Source organism: Oryx dammah, unplaced genomic scaffold (assembly GCF_014754425.2).
Source record: "Oryx dammah isolate SB20612 unplaced genomic scaffold, SCBI_Odam_1.1 HiC_scaffold_5, whole genome shotgun sequence".
Taxonomy (NCBI): Eukaryota; Metazoa; Chordata; class Mammalia; order Artiodactyla; family Bovidae; genus Oryx; species Oryx dammah.
The window spans coordinates 97,595,437-97,613,647 of NW_024070189.1; the positions used below are offsets into that span (position 1 = coordinate 97,595,437).

At 56.6% G+C, this 18,211-nt stretch overlaps 1 protein-coding gene across 7 annotated transcripts in view; it reads right to left on the minus strand.

Annotated features, from left to right (window-relative positions):
• Positions 1-18,211, minus strand: part of ADGRL1 (adhesion G protein-coupled receptor L1) — a 50,436-nt gene that overhangs the window by 15,690 nt on the left and 16,535 nt on the right. For 4 of the 7 annotated variants that reach the window (XR_005721132.1, XM_040240919.1, XM_040240917.1 and 1 more), the window contains exons 2-5: positions 15,693-15,855; positions 11,066-11,279; positions 6,087-6,196; positions 2,465-2,479 (exon numbers count right to left, since the gene is read on the minus strand). Coding sequence is in view for 5 of the 7 variants with exons in the window: in XM_040240919.1 (XP_040096853.1) it covers positions 2,465-2,479; positions 6,087-6,196; positions 11,066-11,279; positions 15,693-15,762 (409 nt within the window). In the remaining 2 variants the exon portion in view is untranslated. Of the gene's footprint in view, positions 1-96; positions 1,645-2,464; positions 2,480-6,086; positions 6,197-11,065; positions 11,280-15,692; positions 15,856-18,211 lie in introns of those variants that run through there. The other 3 variants (XM_040240920.1, XM_040240921.1, XM_040240918.1) reach the window with 2 other exon arrangements.

Below are 18,211 nucleotides of genomic sequence, written 5' to 3' on the forward strand. Positions count from 1 at the left end.
AGCTCAGAGGGGGCCAGGGAGGGAACCAGGTGCTAGGATAAAGACCCAGCCCGCCCCCGACAGGCCCCCCACCTCCCCTTCCCCGACCCGATTTACCTGCAACCATCCCCGGCTCGGGAGGAGGGACCAAGGCAGCGCTGATGTCAGAAAGGTGGGGGGCCCCGCCCCACCCCCCCATTCCCTGAAAAGGAGGAAAACCTCAACTGCATCTCGTTGGCCACCAACGGCCTGCCCACCCTTGCCCAGTCACGACCCAGTGCCACCGACTCCTGGACTCCCCTTACTGACCCGGTGGGAGTCTGGGCTTGCACAGTGTGGCCAGGCTCCCCTCCTTCTCCTCCCCTAGTGGCAAGGCCCCTCCAACCAGGATGGCTGGGGGCCTCCCTCTCAGCGCCCAACTAGCAGAACCCGAGGACCAGCCAGGGTGAGAGTTTGTAGTGAATTCTCTGCTCCTGCTTGGCCTGTCACCAAAGCAGCCGGCCCGAGGGGACAAGAGAGGGCTGGGACTTGGTGCTGGCTTGAGGCGGGGCATGGCCCCAGTAGCTAGAGGGGCTTGGCCAGGAACCATTCCTCATTCCCCTAATTCCAGCCCCATTCTTCAGCAGGCTTAGGTGGGTGGCTGGGGATTCCAGCCCGCCCTCCACAGTATCAGGGACTTTCTGATCCAGGGGTCTTGGGTCACAAAGCAGCCAGGTGCATGCCCTGCTTTAGGAGGGGGAGGGAAGCCTGGGGCTCCAGTGCTGTGTTCCCAGTGCCGAGGGGTTAGCCTGCACCTTCTGTCCAGCCCACTGGCCTCTGCCCTTTTCTTCTGTGCCTGGGTCTTCCCTCTCCCCAAGCCGGACCCCCCAGCCAGCTTTGTGACGCCTGACAGATGTGTTTGTGTGTGGGGGGGGGGGGCGGGGGTGGGCAGTGGGAGGTCTCAGAGCCCGGCTTGGTGGGCAGGGCATGGAGAAGGAAAACGTGGTTAGAGGTTATGGGGGAATAGGGAGAAGATGAGGAAGGGCCTGCTCGGGGCCTTTGCCAGTAAGGACCCTGCCCCAGCGCCAAGCTCCCAAAGTCTTCTCTGCCCTCCAGCCTCCTCCCACCCGTCCCTTGAAGAGAAAAGATCCCAGGCTGCGTATCCAACCACCACCGGGCCTGCAAGAAGAGTGTCTGGTGCTGGGCGGAGAGACTCCAGGAAAGAGAGAGGGAGAGAGTGGTGGGGTGCAGTGAGGACAGGGCAGTGGGCTGGTGGCCCAGGCCTCTATGAGATGGGGGGAGGGACAATGGGGAGGGGAGCAGCTCGGAGGGACCCCGCCCTGCCTCCCTCAAAGGGGATCCTCCACTGACCACCGTAATTTCAAGGCCAACGTGATCCCGAAAGGTCATCTCTCCCATCCCCACCTCAGTGCTGTCCATTTCCCAGACTTTCAGGGGAGGTAGCGGCCCTCCGTGACAGCCAAGCCCAGCCCGACCGCCCTCCCTACCCGCCGTGGAAATTACGGTGCTCACAGAAGCCCCCAGACCCAGCCTGTGCCTCCCCCACCCCCCTCTCTCTGGTCCTCTAACCACAACAGCCCAGAAGAAACCCTGACTGCAGCTTCGCAAGTATTTCAGAACCAAAGAAAAAAAAACAAACACTCCCCCACCCCTCACTCCCCCAACCATGAGGCCCACCCCCGCCCCCTCGGCCCCCCAGTGATCTGGTAGGCGCCCTCCCCGGGCTGGGGGCAACTCACACCCCTCTCCCCAGGGGCTGCCCCCCACCACCCCCCGCTGGTGGAGGATGGGGTGGGGGTGGGGAAAACTGGTGCTCCGTGCTCCGAAACAGCTCTGGGCCTTGGAAACGCCAAACCAGAAGGAACTTAAACCACCAGGAGCCAGAGAGAGAGAGAGACAGAGAGAGAGAGAGAGAGAGGAGGAGGAGAAGGAGGTAATCTGCTCCCCAAAAGGAAAACAAAGGTGCCCTTCCCTCCCGCCTCCCCTGAACCAGACACAAAAGTTGGGGCAGGAAGAAAAGAGAAGACAGACGGCTCCCCTGGTGCCCGCTGCCCTGAGTCGGGAGCCAGGGAAGAGGGTCCCTCCCTCCCCACCCACCCTGGATGCTTATAGACTTCTCCTGAAGGAGGCAAAAGAAGTATGAGAGAAGGTCAGGTTCCCCCCCAACCCCTGCAAGGGCCAGGGACTAGAAAGGAGGGACAGGGAGAGAGAGAGAGTGAGAGGAGAGAGAGAGACAGAGGCAGAGAGCAGAAGGTCCTGCCCGAGCTCAGAGAAGCTCCCTTGGGTGTCTGGAGGGTGGAGTTGCCTGGTCGCACCAGGGCTGGCCCCACCAGGGGGGGGACACCGGGGTGGGGTGGGGAGCGACTGGACCGAGTTGGGGGTGGGGGGTAGAAGAAGGGGCCGGAGGGGAGGGCAGGTCACATAAGTGTGGCACAGGTAAAACAAAGTCTGAGTTAGGGGTTAGCATTGGTAACAGTGCGTTTACCTTTCTGCTCCACTTCTACTTTAAGCATCGGAAGAGAGAGAGAAAACAAATTGAAAAAAAAAATGTGCAAGAAAAAAAGAGAAAAAAAAAAGATTAAATTGCTTTCGTTTCTTTTCTGGCAACACGCCCCCTTTTCCTTTCTTTTCCTCACTCCTGGTTCCCCAACCCCGAAGGTAGCGTCAGCCCCCGCCCCCACGTCCTTTCCTCCTAGGGAGGATATGGGGAGACAGTCACAGGGAGGAGGGAGACACACGGGAGGACAGAGACTGAGAGAGACATGGGTCGGGGTGGGGAGAGAGACAGGTAGGCAGACGGACAAAGCCCTCAGCCCGGAGGGGGCACCCTCAGTGCAGCAAGGCTGGGGAGGGCGAGCCCCAGCCAGGAGGCAGCTCCGCTCAGGGGGCACCAGGAAGGGATGGTGGGGGGTGGAGGAACCCCTTGGTCCCCTCCAGCCCTGCCTGCTGCCCTCGTGCTAGAACCGGGGGCCCAGGAGGGGATTCAGTGCCTCCCTCAGCCTGGGAGCACCACAGAGAAAACACGCAGAACGCTCTCCCCTTCTGTGCTGGCCTTAAAAAGAGTCCAGCTGCGTTAACCCAAACCCTCAGAACGCCGCCCCCCCCCACCCGGAAGCCAACACAGAGAGAGGGTGGCGTCGGACACAGAATGATGGAGAGGCAGACAGGCGGAGCCCGGGGCCTCCAAGAGCCCCGCGGGGGAGACGAGGCAGAGAGGGAAGAGGCTGGGCTGGGGGCGACATCACAGACAGAAGGGGGCACAGACACGCTCCCCCACTCCCCCGGGGGCAAGCCCGAGGCTCAGTCTCTCTGCCCAGCTCCCCCCTGGGGGCCCAGGAGCTGGGAGCTCCCCAGCCCACAGCTGGGATGGGCAGGCGGGCAGCACCTGGGGAGGAAGGGGGCACGGGTTAGACTGTGCTCAGCTGCAAGGCAAATCCAGCATTAGTTGGGCCTGTCGGGTACGTGTGCCGGGGGGGGGTGCCCCACACACCCACTGCGCCCTTCCCACAGTAGCCCCGCACCCACCCCCGACCAGCACTGGGGTCACCCCAGCCCCTGAAGCCCATGGCAAGTGGGGCTGCCCAGGCTGTGCTCCCTCCAGGGTCTGGGCCCCTCCAGCCCCTTAGGAACCTCTGACCTGGGCCTCGCTCTCCTGCCACCTGTCTGTTGGGAGGGGCAGTGTCTGACTCCCTTCCCAGCGCCTCTCCCAGAACCTGGTACACAGGAGGTGCTCAGAGAAAGAAAGGTCTGGGGCTAAGTGAGTGCCAGGCCTCCCTGTTCCATGGCCTGGCTTCCATCACCTTTGGAATGCCAGCCCTTTTCTTCTGGGACCAGGAGTTAGCCCAGCCCCCCAGATACATCCTCCATGTGAGTGACTGTGAGTGTGAGAGTGTGTGTGTGTGCATGCACACCCAAGCGTGTGTACCGCTGCCTCTCCCAGGGCTCAAGGTAGCTCTCTCCCATCAGACTGGGGGCTGCCCATTCCCTGAAGCCTCCTGGTCTCCATGGGTCATGCCCTCCCGCCCACACTCAGAGGTTCAGCTCTAGGAAGTCTCTACACCTCTTCCCTGCTTCTTTACCTGCATGGTATCCACTCATTTTTTTTTTTTTCCCACTTGCTTTTGGACGCCACTTAGACCAGGAGATTTTTTTCCCTCTTGCTTTTTATCTTCCTGGTCTCAGGAGAAACTGGGTTTGTCATCTGGTGTTAGTTTTATTTTTGATTACCAATAGCAATAATAATCAGTAAAAGTCATGGTGAGTGGTCAGAAGAAAAGCAACGACTACTAACTGCTCAGCACTTACTGGCGCCAGGAACCGAGCTAAGCACCCCTCTGGCAGCATTTCAAGAATTCTGTCTATAAATGAGGAAACAGGTTCAATGAAGTGAAGCAACATGACTGACAGAACGGGAGCAGTTTCCTTCACATCTCCCGCTGGGGGTGCACACAGAGCTTTTACCCATGTTCTCCGGAGTCCTGGCAGCATCTCAGAGGTGTTTGATCCCCTCCCAGCATCACAGAGGAAGGTGTAGGCTCAGCTGGATTGAAAGGACACCCAAACCATTACTGAGCACATCCTGAACCAGGCTTGGGTCTGGGCGCTGGGGAGGGGGTTGAAGATGAGGTCTCTGCCCTGTGGGGGGAGTTGACATCCAGCACTTTGCCACCACGAGTGGGCTCTGTGGCGGGCCCTGGGCTGAGTGCCTTGCACACACGACCTCCCGGACTCTTGCCTCCTGCAGCAGCCCAGAGAAATTTAAGTCATTTGCCCCAGTTTCCGAGCCAGAAAACCCAAGGGCCAGGACTGAACCTCGAACCCTGTCTAGATTTCCCCACTGTGCTGTGCTCCCCAACTCCTGTCCCCCTTCCCCTGCTGCCCCAGCCCACAGGGGGTGGGCAGTGTCCCCAGTGCTGTGGGGAGGCTTCAAGGATCAGACGGGCGTCCCCCTCAGGCGGTGACTGGAGGCCTCGGTCGCTGAAAGGAAAGGGCAAGGAGTAAAAGAAGAAAGCTACGGAAGCACATGAGGCTCCTATCTCCCCCAGCACATCTGCGGTCACCTGCGAGGAGAAATCAAAGGTTGGGGGTTGGGGGTAAGGCTGGTGTGGGAGGGGAGAGGAGGGAGAGTCACAGGGCCTCCTGCTCCCCCGCCCCTGCCCTCCACACTCAAGACACCCTGGTGGCCCTGCCTCCTCCCCCCTCTGCCCAGAGGGCCCTACCTCCAGGTTGGCTATGTGAAGCTGGGGGTGGAGAGGAGGGAATGGATGATGGGGAAGGGTGGGGAAGCATGAGGGCTGGAAAGAGGGCCATGTTAAGGGTAGGGAACTGAGGAGGAGAGACCCTGTAGGTAGTTTGCTTCCTTTGGTCAAGTTCAAGAATGGCAGGCCCCTGGCTCCCCAGATCACCTTCCTCAGGATGCCTGGGTGCCACCCTCAGTCCAACATGGCAGCACTTCCTGTGCAGACAGGAAGTACTAGTATGCTAATAGGCAAACCAACCAAGAGTTAGGAATCTGTGGAAGCTGCCCCTAGCCCTTCACATGAGATCTGCTTCCAGGCCTCAGAGGGTGACCTGCTTCTCTATGGGTATAATGTTCAGCTTCCAGGATTGGGAAGGGGCAGGAGTGGGGGCCTGTGAGGAGTGAGAAGGATTAGAGAAAGGAGAGGGAGCTGAGAGGAAGTGGGGTTAGAGGGAAGAGCCTGTGTGTAAGAGGTGGTCGGGAAGGGATGTGGGAAGAGCAGGGGAAGAGGAATTAGATGGCAAGGTCTGGGGAGAGGAGGGATAATAAGTGTGCCAAATGGAGTACTTGGGTGTGGCCTTGAAGTGTATAAATAAGCCAAGGGCAGGTGAAGAAGCAGGGTGAGCAGGCCAGAGTAACAAGAGCTGAAGGTGCCCAGTGGATGGGGACAGAGTCAAGGGTGGGGGTGTGGGTGGGGCAGTGGACAAGGGAGTCAGAGCGAAGAGAATCTGTGAGGGGGAGCAGTCCAGCCATCCCTGTGTTCCTGGCCCAGCTGGGCCCTGTGTGTGTGTGTGTTCAAGGTGTCTCCTCCTCACTTGCTTCTGGGAGGGGGAAGGGCCCGTGTCGCATGAGGAACAAGATGACTCACTGTAGGGGACACAGTCGTACTGCACCTCCAGGTACTTGTAGGTCCCAGGGCAGGGGTCCGGAAAGGCGTCGGAGCCAGCGACCACCACACACTGGGTGCGGTTGTTACACCTGTGGAGGAGAGATGGGGGGCTGGGAAAAGACGAGCCTGGAACTGGGTGGGGGAGGCCCAGGCTCAGGAGCGGGAGGGACATCTCCACTCTGGGAAGGGACCATGGCGACCATGCCAGGGGCCATATGTGGGTGTTGTTTTCTGCTTCCTGTCTGCTCTCTCCTTCCAGAAAGGAGTCTTCTATTCTCAGGCTTGGCACAGCAGGAAGCTCAGGGCTATGCCAGAGGGGTCACTCCATAAACTGTTTTTCCAGTCACCCTTCATCACTTTCATCCTGAGTATCACCTGTGCCATTATGTCTTTTTCCCCCCCCATAAATTGACCATAAAACCTGTCCTTTGTCCAATAAGATGTGAAGCCATACACATAAGGTGGTATCTTTGTGAACACTGATGAAATGCTCAGTGTTTGCCACCTCATACCACATCTTGACACATCCCACCTTTTGGACAGAGCTGCTGCAAGGCTCTGCAGCCAGAGAGGGGCAGAGTCATTCCTTCATGCTGAAACCACCCTCGGTTCCCCATGCGGAACTCCCCCACGTCCCTGTCAACTTCTCAGGAGTCTGGCTACCATGTAATGGGAAGTCTACTTAGCGACAACAAAAAGATGTTTCTTCTCTGCTGTCTATACCCACGGTCAAGGTCTCTATTTCCTGGAGCAGGCCGAGTCTTGGCTGGGCAGGACAGCACCCTTGACTGTGGGTGTGTAAGAAGTGGTTTGGTGGGGGCGGGGGCTTCCTGACAGGTATGAGGCAGAGGGGGCTCCTGCGTCTTCACTTCAATCCTGCTCTTAACCAATGACTGCTTAACTCATGAGCATCTGCTCATATCCACACCCCTCAACTCCCCTTTTCAAAAATATAACACTGATGGGAGGTAGGAGGGAGGTTCAAGAGGGAGAGGAGATACGTATACATGTGGCTGATGCATGTTGATGTATGGCAGAAACTAACACAATATTGTAAAGCAATTATCCTTCAGTTAAAAATAAATAAATTTATATATATATATAAAACACTGAGCTCAGATGGTTAAACAGAGACTTCGTTACCTATGACCCAAAGAACTAGTTCTATTCCCCAAAGAACTGAAGGCAGGTGCGTTCATCTCCTGCAACACTGAAGGTGTATTTGTGTACAACTGCTTGTATATGAATGTTCACAGCAGCATCATTCACACAATCACCAAGCAGTAGAGACAACCCACTGGCAAATGAGTGGATAAATGGAACACAGCTTACCCACACAGTGGAGCATTATTCAGCCATAAAAAAGGAAGGAAGTGCTAATACTACACCATGCATGAGCCCTGAAAGCATCACGCTCAGTGAGAGAAGCCAGCCCCAGAGGCCACGTGTTTCACAGTTCTATTTATATGAAATGTCCAAAACAGGCAAATCCAGAGACAGAAAGTAGATCAGTGGTTGCCAGGGACTCAGAGAGGGGTGGGGAGTGACTGCTCAGGGTGACGGAGTTTCCTTTTGAGGTGATGAAAATGTTCTGGAACTTGACAGAGATTGCACATTATCGTGAATGTAATTAACACCGCTGAACTGTTCACTTTAAAATGGTGAATCTTTTGTTATATGGATTTCACCTCTATGAAAACAAAAAGGAAAACACAGAAGTGGTGGCCTTCCTGGAAAAACCGCATGTCTAGCCTCCCCTGCTGGGAAGTGCCTGTGACTTGAGTTCTAACCCAGGAGGTGAGAGTGGTATGATGTAGCCTTTAAGGGAGTGGCCCCAGGGTGGAAGTGGGGGGCGGGGTTTCAGTACTAAGATAGAGGCAGGTGCTGAGGGTCTTTTCAATGCTGATCCTGTTTGTGAGCTAAGTCGCTTTAGTTGTGTTCGACTCTTTACAATGCTATGGACTGTAACCCGGCAGGCTCCCCTGTCCATGGGCCTCTCCAGGCAAGAATACTAGAGTGAGTAGCCATGCCCTCCTCTGGGGGATTTTCCCAACCCAGGGATAGAACCTGCGTCTCTTATATCTCCTGCATTGGCAGGCAGGTTCATTACCACCAGCCTCACCCAGGAAGCCGATCCTGCTTAGGTCACTGTACTTACTCCGGGGTGGTGTCTCTGTCAGAGTCACAGAGCTGGACCCTGAACTAACGTAGTGTCTCCACATGTGAAGACAGCGGGGGCAGCGGCCTCATCACGTTCACTCAGCCCCAGTGACCGCACTACTCTGTCCCCCACCCCTCTGCCCCAGAACTGAGACCCCATGAGCATTGGAAACTAGGCGAGTTTCTGAGCAAGCAACTTGGGGAGATGGCGAAAAACCATCAGCACCACAGGCCCTGAGGCTGGTCTGAGTGAAGTGGGCAGGGGGATCTGGAGAGGCAGTGGGTAGGAGAAAAAGGGGGCTGGACTGGGATGGTCCACGCAGGGGTGTTGGGAGATGGAAATTAGGGAAGAGGGAGAAGATTGCTGCAGGGGAATAATTTTTTTTTTTTTTGCCACACCTCATAGCACGTGGACCTTATCTCTCTGTGCTAAGTTGCTTCGGTTGTGTCTTACTCTGTGTGACCCTATGGACTATAGCCCACCAGGCTCCTCTGTCCATGAGGATTCTCCAGGCAAGAATACTGGAGTGGGTTGCCATTCCCCTCTCCAGGGATCTTCCCAACCCAGAGATTCAACCCAGGTCTCCTGCATTGCAGGCAGATTTTTTACCGTCTGAGCTACCAGGGAAGTCCCCAAAGAATACTGGAGTGAGTTGCCGTGCCCTCCTCCAGGGGATCTTCCCAACCCAGGGATCGAACCCGTATCTCTTATGTCTCCTGCACTGGCTGGTGGGTTCTTTACCACTAGCGCCACCTGGGAAGCCCCTAACCAGGGATCAAACCCATGGCCCCTGCAGTGGAAGCTCAGAGCCTTAACCACCGGACCACCAGGAAAGTCCCGAGAGCAGATGTTTGAGAAAGAAATGGTGGAAGGGAGAGGATGGCATGGTTCCCGCCCAGCCCACCTACCTGAGCTACTCGACCATGCCTACTCCCTGCCCCAAGCTCTCAGAAGGCTTCTGGTGACCCCATCCAGTGAGGGATTCTAGGATCCCCGAGGAGCGGTGGAGCTGGCCCCAGGCCTCCTTCGCTTTTCTAGTTTTCTGCTCAGGGTCCTGGAGTGAACCCTGCTCTCTCTCAGGCATTTGGCAAAAATTCAGTGAGCGCCTGTGATGTAGCTGGCTGTGGACATGGTGGAGACAGAGAGCACTCCTTTTCCCTGTGGGGCTGACAGCCCAGGGAGGGAAGACGTAAAAGAGACATGATAAAGAGGCAATACAGCCAATGAACTGTGGGCAGAAGTCAGGACTAGGAGAGAGAGAGAGACGGAGAAGGGGCTGGGAAGTGGGGCGGGGGCACTGTGATTTTAGAGTGTGGTCAGGTAGACCTCATTAAAAGGCTAGTCAGGCAAAAAAAAAAAAAATCCCTGAATGGGGGACTTCTCTGGCGGTCCAGTGGTTAAGACTCTGTGCTTTTAATGCAGTGGGGGGCGTGGGTTCAATTCCTGATCAAGGAAATAAGATCCCATGTTCTAGCAGCAGGGTGCAGCAAAAAAACATAATTCAAATTAAAGAACCTGAGTAAGGGGAGGAAGGAGTCACGTGGGTTTTGGGGAAGAGGATTCCAGACAGGGAGAACAGCCAGCACAAAGGTCCTGAGGGAGCCCCTAGCAGAAGATGGGTGATGAGTCTAAGGAGTGGCCAGGTAACTGAAACCCAGTGAGGAGGAGCATGGGGAAGGTGAGGACTAGAGAGGACGCTGCAGAGGGTCCACGGCCTTGTGGACCTGAGCAGGACTTAGGCTTTTGCTCTGAGTGAGGTGGGCACCAAGGAGGGATCTGATAGGAGGCGGGCAGAACCTGACTCAAGTGCTCACAAGTGCTCTCTGGCTGCTATGGCGGGAACAGACTATAGCAGGCAGGCAAGAGAAGGCAAGGAGAGGGGGCAGAGGATGCTGTAAGCAGCTGTGGCGGGAAGCAGCTGTTGGCGTGGAAGCAGCAATCAATCTGGGTTAAAAAAAAATTTTTTTTTTTTTTAAATTTGGCTGCACTCGGTCTTCATTGCTGTGTGCTAGCTTTCTCTAGTTGCGGCGATGGGTGCTACTCTCTAGCTGTGGGGCTCGAGCCCCCACTGCGGTGGCTTCTCTTGTCCAGAGCAGTCTCTAGGCCCACGGGCTTCAGCAGTTGTGGCACACAGCATTAGCTGCCCTGTGGCATGTGGGATCTTCCCAGACCAGGGATCGAACCCGTATCCCCTGCATTGGCAGGCGGACTCTTAACCACTGGACTAGCAGGGAAGTCCTAAATCTGGGTAAAATCTGAAGGAAGAGCTGACTAGCTCTAGGTGGTCTGGCTTGAGTGTGTAGCTTTGTACACCTCCCACCCCCACTCAAACACACACTTACAGAAAGGAACAGCCTTCACACTCACTCACTCCCTCACATTCTCACACACCTTTCTCTGACACAAGCACATAACCTTCTGCCATCTGTGTTCAGGTGTCACCTCCTCAGGGAAGCCCTCTGGGCTGTCCCTCAGCTCCTCTGACACCGCCCCCAGTCCTGCCATGGCTCGTACCCTGCAAGCCCCCGCTAATCTTGGGATGAGCGTCTGGAGGCAACGGGCTTTTGGCGAAGGGTATGGATTGGGGAGGTGACAGGCTGGCGGGGGGTGGGCTGGGTCTTACTGGCTGTCTGCGTGGCACCCAGCCCCTAGTAGCTGCTTAGGAAACATATGTCGAATGCCCACAAGGAAGGGTGAAGGGGAACAGGGTGTGCTGGCCGTGCGGCACGCAGAGGACAGGCACCTTATTTGGGGCCCCTCAGGACTGCTACCACCCCTTCCTCCTGGAGCCCCTCACCTCTGGGACATGATCTTGAAGGCGTCCGGCAGGTAGCACTGCACGTTCTCCATCTGGAAAGGGTCGGCGTCGCAGATCTTGTCGTCTGTACGCCCATAGTTGGCGTTCTCCACCATGATGACGTCACTGCCCGGGCACCGCAGCTCGATGGGGTAGCCTTCACATGCCAGCTCCCGGCGCATCAGCCCAAATGGGAGCCCAGCCCGGCTCAGGCCTGCAGGGAGAAGGGGGAGGGAGTTGGTCACCACCAGGCCTAGGAGGGGTGGGACGGAACCCCACTGAAGAGGCTCCACCTCCAGCTTGACTGTATCGGCCTGCGGGCTGTATGAACCTCAGTTTACTCATCTGTGAAATGGGCTTCTCGGTGTGCCCACTTGTGTAGTAAGGCCATTAGCCCGGCCCAAGAAGAGCCTGGATCCTGGGAGGCGCCCTGTGAGCCCTTGTAGTGTCCTTTGTGAGAACAGTGTCTTTACTTGGGGGCCCGGAGCCATGCCAGGGTAGCCTGTGTGAACTGTTAATGGGTTAAATCAGGTCTTCCCCTCTCCACCAATTCATATGCTGAAATCAAGCCCTAACCCCCAGTATCTTAGAACAGCGGTCCCCAACCTTTTTGGTACCAGGGACTGGTTTCATGGAAGACAATTTATTTCCATGGACAGGGGTATGGGGATGATTGTTTTGGGATGTTTCTCATAAGCAGCGTGCAATCCAGACCCCTTGAATGCACAGTTCACAGTAGGGTTCACACTCCTATGAGAATATTAATGACACCGCTGATCTGACAGGAGGCGGAGCTCAGGCGGTAATGCAAATGATGGGAAGCAGCTGTAAATACAGATAAAGCCTCACTTGCTGGCCCTCCACTCACCTCCTGCTCTGCAGCCTGATTCCAAATAGACCATGGACCACTACTGGTCTGCGGCCCAGGAGCTAGGGACCCCTGCCTTAGAATACAAGCAAATTTAGAGACAGCATCTTTACAGAGGTACTCAAGTTAAAATGAGGCCACTAAGGTGGGCCCTAATCCAATATGAGTGCCGAAGAATTGAAGCTTTCGAACTGGTGTGGTGAAGACTCTTGCGAGTTCCTCGGACAGCAAGGAGATCAAACCAGTCCATCCTAAAGGAAATCAACCCTGAATGCTCATTGGAAGGACTGATGCTGAAGCTGCAGCTCTAATACTTTGGCCACCTGATGCAAAGAACTGACTCACTGGAAAAGACCCTGACGTTGGGAAAGATTGAAGGCAGGAGGAGAAGGGGTTGACAGAGGATGCCATGGTTGGATGGCATCACCAACTCGATGGACATGAGTTTGAGCAAACTCCGGGAGATGGTAAAGGACAGGGAAGCTTGGTGTGCTTCAATCCATAGGGTTGCAAATAGTCGGATGTGACTGAACAACTGAACAACAACAATAAATCCAATATGAATGGTGTTCTTATAAAAAGAGGAAATTTGGACCCAGAGGCACACAAAGAAGGAAGACGACGTGGAGATGTAGGGAGGAAGATAATGACCATCTATGAGCCAAGGAGAAGGGCCTGGAATAGACCCTTCCCCGGTGGCCTTCAGAAGGAACCAATCTTGCCGACACCTTGATCTTGGACGTCTGGCCTCTAGAAGTGGGAGGGAATCCCTTTCTGTTGCTTAAGCCCCTCAGTCTGTGGCACTTGGTCACGGCGGTCCTAGCAAACTATTAATAGCTCACTAACAATGCGGTTTCAGGTAGGCGTTTTGGGTCATGTATCAGTTGACCTCTAGAGGGGCTAGAGATTGAGGCCAGCCATGTCTATGGGACTGAGCCTCAGTAAAGACTCTGGGCACCAAGGCTCAGAAGAGCTTCCCCAGTTAGCGTATAACATGCGTGGTGTGGCTCATTGTTGCCTAGAGAGTTCCCGCTGTCTGTGACTGCACTGTGAGGGAACCCCCAGAAGCCACTGTGCACAGAACCTTCCCGATGTTGCCCCAGGCCCCTCTTCTGGCTGATTTTCATCTGTGTCAGTTCACTGTAGTCAGCGATGTTGTTGTTTAGTCACTATGTCATGTCTGAATCTTTTGTGACCCCCATGGACTGTAGCCTGCCAAACTCCCCTGTTTGTGGGATTTCCCAGGCAAGAATCCTGGAGTGGGCTGCCATTTCCTTCTGCAGGGGATCTTCCCAACCAAGGAATCGAACCTGGGTCTCCTGCATTGGCAGGAGGAATCTTTACCACCTGAGCCACCAGTAATCAACCGCAAGGGACGGTCTTCCCTTGTGGCTCAGTGGCAAAGTCTGGCGGGCTACAGTTCATGGGGTCCCCACAGAGCCAGACACAACTGGGCGAGTAAACAACAATGGTGTTTGTGAATTTCATGAATCCTTCAGGCAAATCATCAGAGCTGAGAGTGGCCTGGGGCACTTCTCTAACTTCGCACCACCCCCATGCACAGAGCAGGGAGGGTGTAGAAGGGAATGTCCTCACATTCTAGAAGAAACCACAGAGCCTGGCTTTGCTACTTCCCAGCTGACAGGCCAGGTGGGTCCTTTGGGCCAGGGTTTCTCCCAGTGTGGCCCTGGGGATATCCGCATTGTGTTCGGAATGCAGATTCTGAGTGCCCCCAGACCCAGGCCTGCTGATCCCAAATCTCGGGGGTGAAGCCAGGAACCCCTGAATGGGTACATCCAACCCCGTGATTCTCATGCACACTCTCGTCTGGACAGCTGCTGCTGATGCCTCACCAGGCCTCAGTTTCCGGATCTGTAAAATGGGCAAACCACAGCCCAGGGCTGTACTGGGAGGCTTCTGTGCTAGAAGATGTTCTGGAAGGAGGTGCTGTGGACAGCGAGGGCATCCCAGGGAGAGGGCCCCTGGCTTTCACTTGGGAAGCTTCCTAGGGTTGCCGTGACAATGGAAGAACTTGCCATGGGCCTGCCTGGCTCTTGGAGGGGTTGCACTGTCACACGTCAGCTCCCTTCCCGAGCCTTTCAGGGATTGCAAGCTGGGACTCAGGAGCCCGGCAGTTAGGGTTTAAATCCCAGGACAGCCACTCCCTGGCTGGTGGCTTGATGCAGTCACTGACCACCCCTGTGCCCTTACTTCCTTCTCTAGGGAGCCAACAACGCCTACCTCACAGGCCTCTGCTGAGGGGTGCAGCAGAACTGGTCCGTGGTGAGCAGACAGGCCCCTGATTACTACTGTCAGGAGGATGATTAAGGCAGCTCATCTCTGTGGGAGAGAGTGGGCTCAGCATCATCCACACCTGCCAGGGCAGCCACCTTTTTGCACAGTGGTCCCAGCCAGGCCTGTGCCGGGGGTCCGAGGAAAGCAGGGGTGAACACAGGGGTCCTGAGTCGCCAATGTGCTGTCACTGGCGGATAGAGAGAAAGTCCCAGTGCACACTGGCAGCAGAGACAGACGGGCCCCCTGTGTTGCGATCTAGTCCCTCTGATGCCAGCTGGGGGCCCAATGGGGTTGGCAGCCAGGCCCTTGGGGTTTTTTGGGGTGAGTTGAGTCCCACTTGGGGAAAAGTTTTACATGTGTTCCTCCAGCGCCATCTGCTCCCACGTCTAATTTTAGTTCTTCCTGGGTCTGGGAAGGAGGCTGGGGGTGGAGAGCTGGCTCAGATGGGTCTGGGGGTGGAAGCAGCCCCGCCCGGCCCCGCTGGGACTGTGGGGCAGGACCTGGATGGGCAGAGAACACAGGTGCTGCGGGAGCGGAGGGTGCCAGCTGGCCGGAGCTGTGCCAAGGCCTGGTGGCACGGCTGAATGACGGCCCCTCCACCTTTGAGGCTCTCTGTGAGAGGGAGCACTGGGGAGCAGGGCCTACCACCAGGGGCCTCCAGGCAGGGCTGGGAAGGGCGGGGCAGGGTGCACCCCCAGGGCGAGGGTGAGGCTGGCGGGCCTCCTCTCTTTGCCTCTCATCCCGCGCTGCCCTTGCCTCCGCCTGGGCCCACCATGGGGACAGTAATTGAGTAATCGGGTGAGGGTGGGCGGGCAGGCTCCGGGCACTAATTGTGGCGTGTGCAGGATCCCGGGGCCGGCATAGGGCCGAGCCGGATAATTAGTTGTTTTTAAATAAACGTCAGCGGGCATGCTTTAATTAAGCCTTCTTCCCAGCGAGAGCCTCGGAGATGTAATCACAGAGAGACACACACACACACACACAGGAACCAAAGAGCCTCACCAGGAAGGCCTGTCCCGGTCCTGGAAGCCACAGCCCAAATCCCAGGCCCTAGGACCCCTGGTGGGATGAGCCCTGGAGCTCTGGGTTGGGGGGTGAGGGGCTGATTCGGGCACCCCTTGAATCAGGGTGTGTGATCACCAAGTATTTCTCTGCTCTGGGTCTGCCAGACTGAGGCTGGGTGGGGGCCTGATTCTCTTAACAAGGGAACAGGAGGTTGTGGTGGTTGACTCTTTTGCAACCCTCCGGACTGTAGCCTACCAGGCTCCCCTGTCTATGGGATTCTCCAGGCAAAAAGTGGGTTCCCATGCCCTCCTCCAGGGGAATCTTCGCAACCCAGGGATTGAACCCAGGTCTCCTGCGTTGGCAGGCAGGTTCTTTACCTCTGAGCCACCAGGGGCGCTCTGGTCAGGGGTATGTCGGGGCTTCATCCCCCTCCCCTGCCTCGGCCCCTTCAACACCTACCTTGGGTGGCTGAGGTGACGAGGATGGCTGTGACGCAGAGACTCCAGAGCGCGGCGGCCAGGCGGGCCATGGCGGCGGCCAGGGGTGCGTTCTCGACTCAGTGGGCTGTGCAGGGGGCCTCGCCCCGCATCACCAGGTGGGCACCACGGCCTGGTTCACCAGCCTGTGGAGGACAGGGAGAGTGAGATGGGGGGCAGGGCGGGCTGAGGAGGAGGGCAGGTCTCTCTTTCTGCAGGTGCCCGAGGGCCTCTAGCCTGCTGCCCCGAGAGGGGTGGACCAAGCCAGCCGTATCTGACAGAAGCAGCACCCCTGGGCCAGAGGCTGACCCCTCCAAGGCCTCTGGCTCACGCGGCACCCCCCCACACCTCAATAGGTGGACCCACCCATTTGGGCACCTTGGATCTCCCAGAAGCACCTCCTGGGGTCTGCCAGACCCCCGTCCCCAGGTGGCTGGGGTAATTCTTCGGGCAGTACCAGCTAAGAAGGGCCCACATGCACCCAGGCAGGTCCCAGACCCTCCACCCCAGAGGAGAACCCTCTGGAAGCCTCTTGAAATCGAGACCCTTCCAGTTCGTCTCCCCTACCCCAGCTTCCTCATCCAGCACAGCATCCAGGGTGGGGGACCCAGGCGTCTTGGCCCTGGCCTGCAGCCTCCCTGGCTTGGGCAGGAGTCCAGGGCCCCACCCCCAGCCCCTTGGCTTCCTGTCTCTCTGGCTCTGGAAGCTAATTAGAATCCAGCTGGCTGGCGCCACAGATCAGGGACCAGGGACAACTAAGTCCCCTCTTTCCTCTCGGGGGGACCCTCAGGGTGAGCTGGAGACAGGCAGGCGGGGTGAGGGGTGGGTGCAGCCCCTTAGAGGGGCTGGGGAAGCTGGAGGAGGGGTGGGAGTTGTGTGTCCTTCCAGGCTAGCCCTCCCCTTCCCCTGTCTGTCCTTCCTGGGCACAGCGGCTTCGAGGGCACAGAGCCGGGTTCTGACCACTTTTTCTCCCTCCAGTCTCTCCTCTTCTCACTGCTTCTGTCTCCCCTGGGATACTCCCAAGATGGGACACCCAGTTCTCCACACTTGGTTCTTTGCTTCATCTACACCCCGGTTCTTCAAGTATGACCCTGGCCCAGGGGCACCAGCCTGGACAGGAACTTGCTAGAAATGTACCTTCTCTGAGGAGGGTCAGCACCCATGTTTCTTTTTTAAAAATCAGTTTCTCTTTTATTTATTTGGCTGCATTCTTAGTTGTGGTTCACCAGCTCAGTACTTGTGCAGCGTGGGTGTAGTTGCTTTGTGGCATATGGGATCTTAGTTCCCCGGCCAGGGATCAAATCTGCACCCCCTGCATTGCAAAGCTGATTATTAATCACTAGATCACCAGGCAAGTTCCAGCACCCCATATTTTAACCAGCTCTCATTCCCTGATAGCTCAGTTGGTAAAGAATCTGCCTGCAATGCGGGAGACCTGTGTTTGATCCCTGGGTTGGGAAGATCTGCGGGAGAAGGGAAAGGCTACCCACTCCAGTATTCTGGCCTGGAGAATTCCATGGACTGCAGAGTCCATGGGGTCGCAAAGAGTGGGACATGACTGAGTGACTTTCACTTCACTTCTAGTGTGCAAACCCTTGGTCTGTCCTCTACTTGCAACCCCTCACCCCTCCCCGCTGTCTGTCCTATGGTCTCAACACCAGGGACAAGCTCATACTTTCCAAGCCTTTTATTTACAGTTTGGAATCTCACAAAAGAGCCCTGACGACTGGTTCTCCCCCCCCCCCCCCAATTGAAAGCCTATTGACCAGCCCAGTAAGCTCCCTGACCCCACTCCTGCCTCCTGCTCTTCTTCAAGTAGCCCAGACCCTGCCCCAGGGCCTCAGCACTTGTCACTTCCTCTGGGTGAATCTTCTGCCTGCCAGTTATTCACATGCCCTCTTCCTCTGCTCCCTGGCCTCCTTCAGACCTTGGTTCAAATGTAACTGTTTCTCTTCTCTAATGGATGTGCCCCTCCACAGGCAGGGATCATTGCATTGTTTTGGTCCTGCTTCCACAACAGGCCTGAATGTTTGTTGAACAGCTGTTGTTCAGTTGCTCGGTCATGTCCAACTCTTTTGCGACCCCATGGCCTACAGCCTGCCAGGCTCCTCTGTCCATGGGATTTTCCAGGCAAGAATACTGGAGTAGGTTGCCATTCCCATCTCCATGCTGAATCAGTCTCAGAACCTGAACCTAGGAATCCTCCTCAATTAAAAACTCCTCTGCTCCCCTCCCCTTCATAAGCTCCTCCAGCAAGTCCTATGGGCTCTGCCTCCCTCCAAAGTACCCTGTCAATCTGCCCACTCCCCAGGGCCACCACAAGGCCCAAGCCACCGCCCTGCTGCCCCCAAAGGCTTGTCCTGGCCTTCTCCTCTTCCCAGCCTCGCTGCCTCCACTCAGTGCTAAGGCCGTCATTCAATGGTGTAAATTTGAGCATCAACCTCCCCCTCTGTTCTCCCCTGGGGTCTCCGTTCCTCACCAGGACCCAGAGGCTGCTGGTGA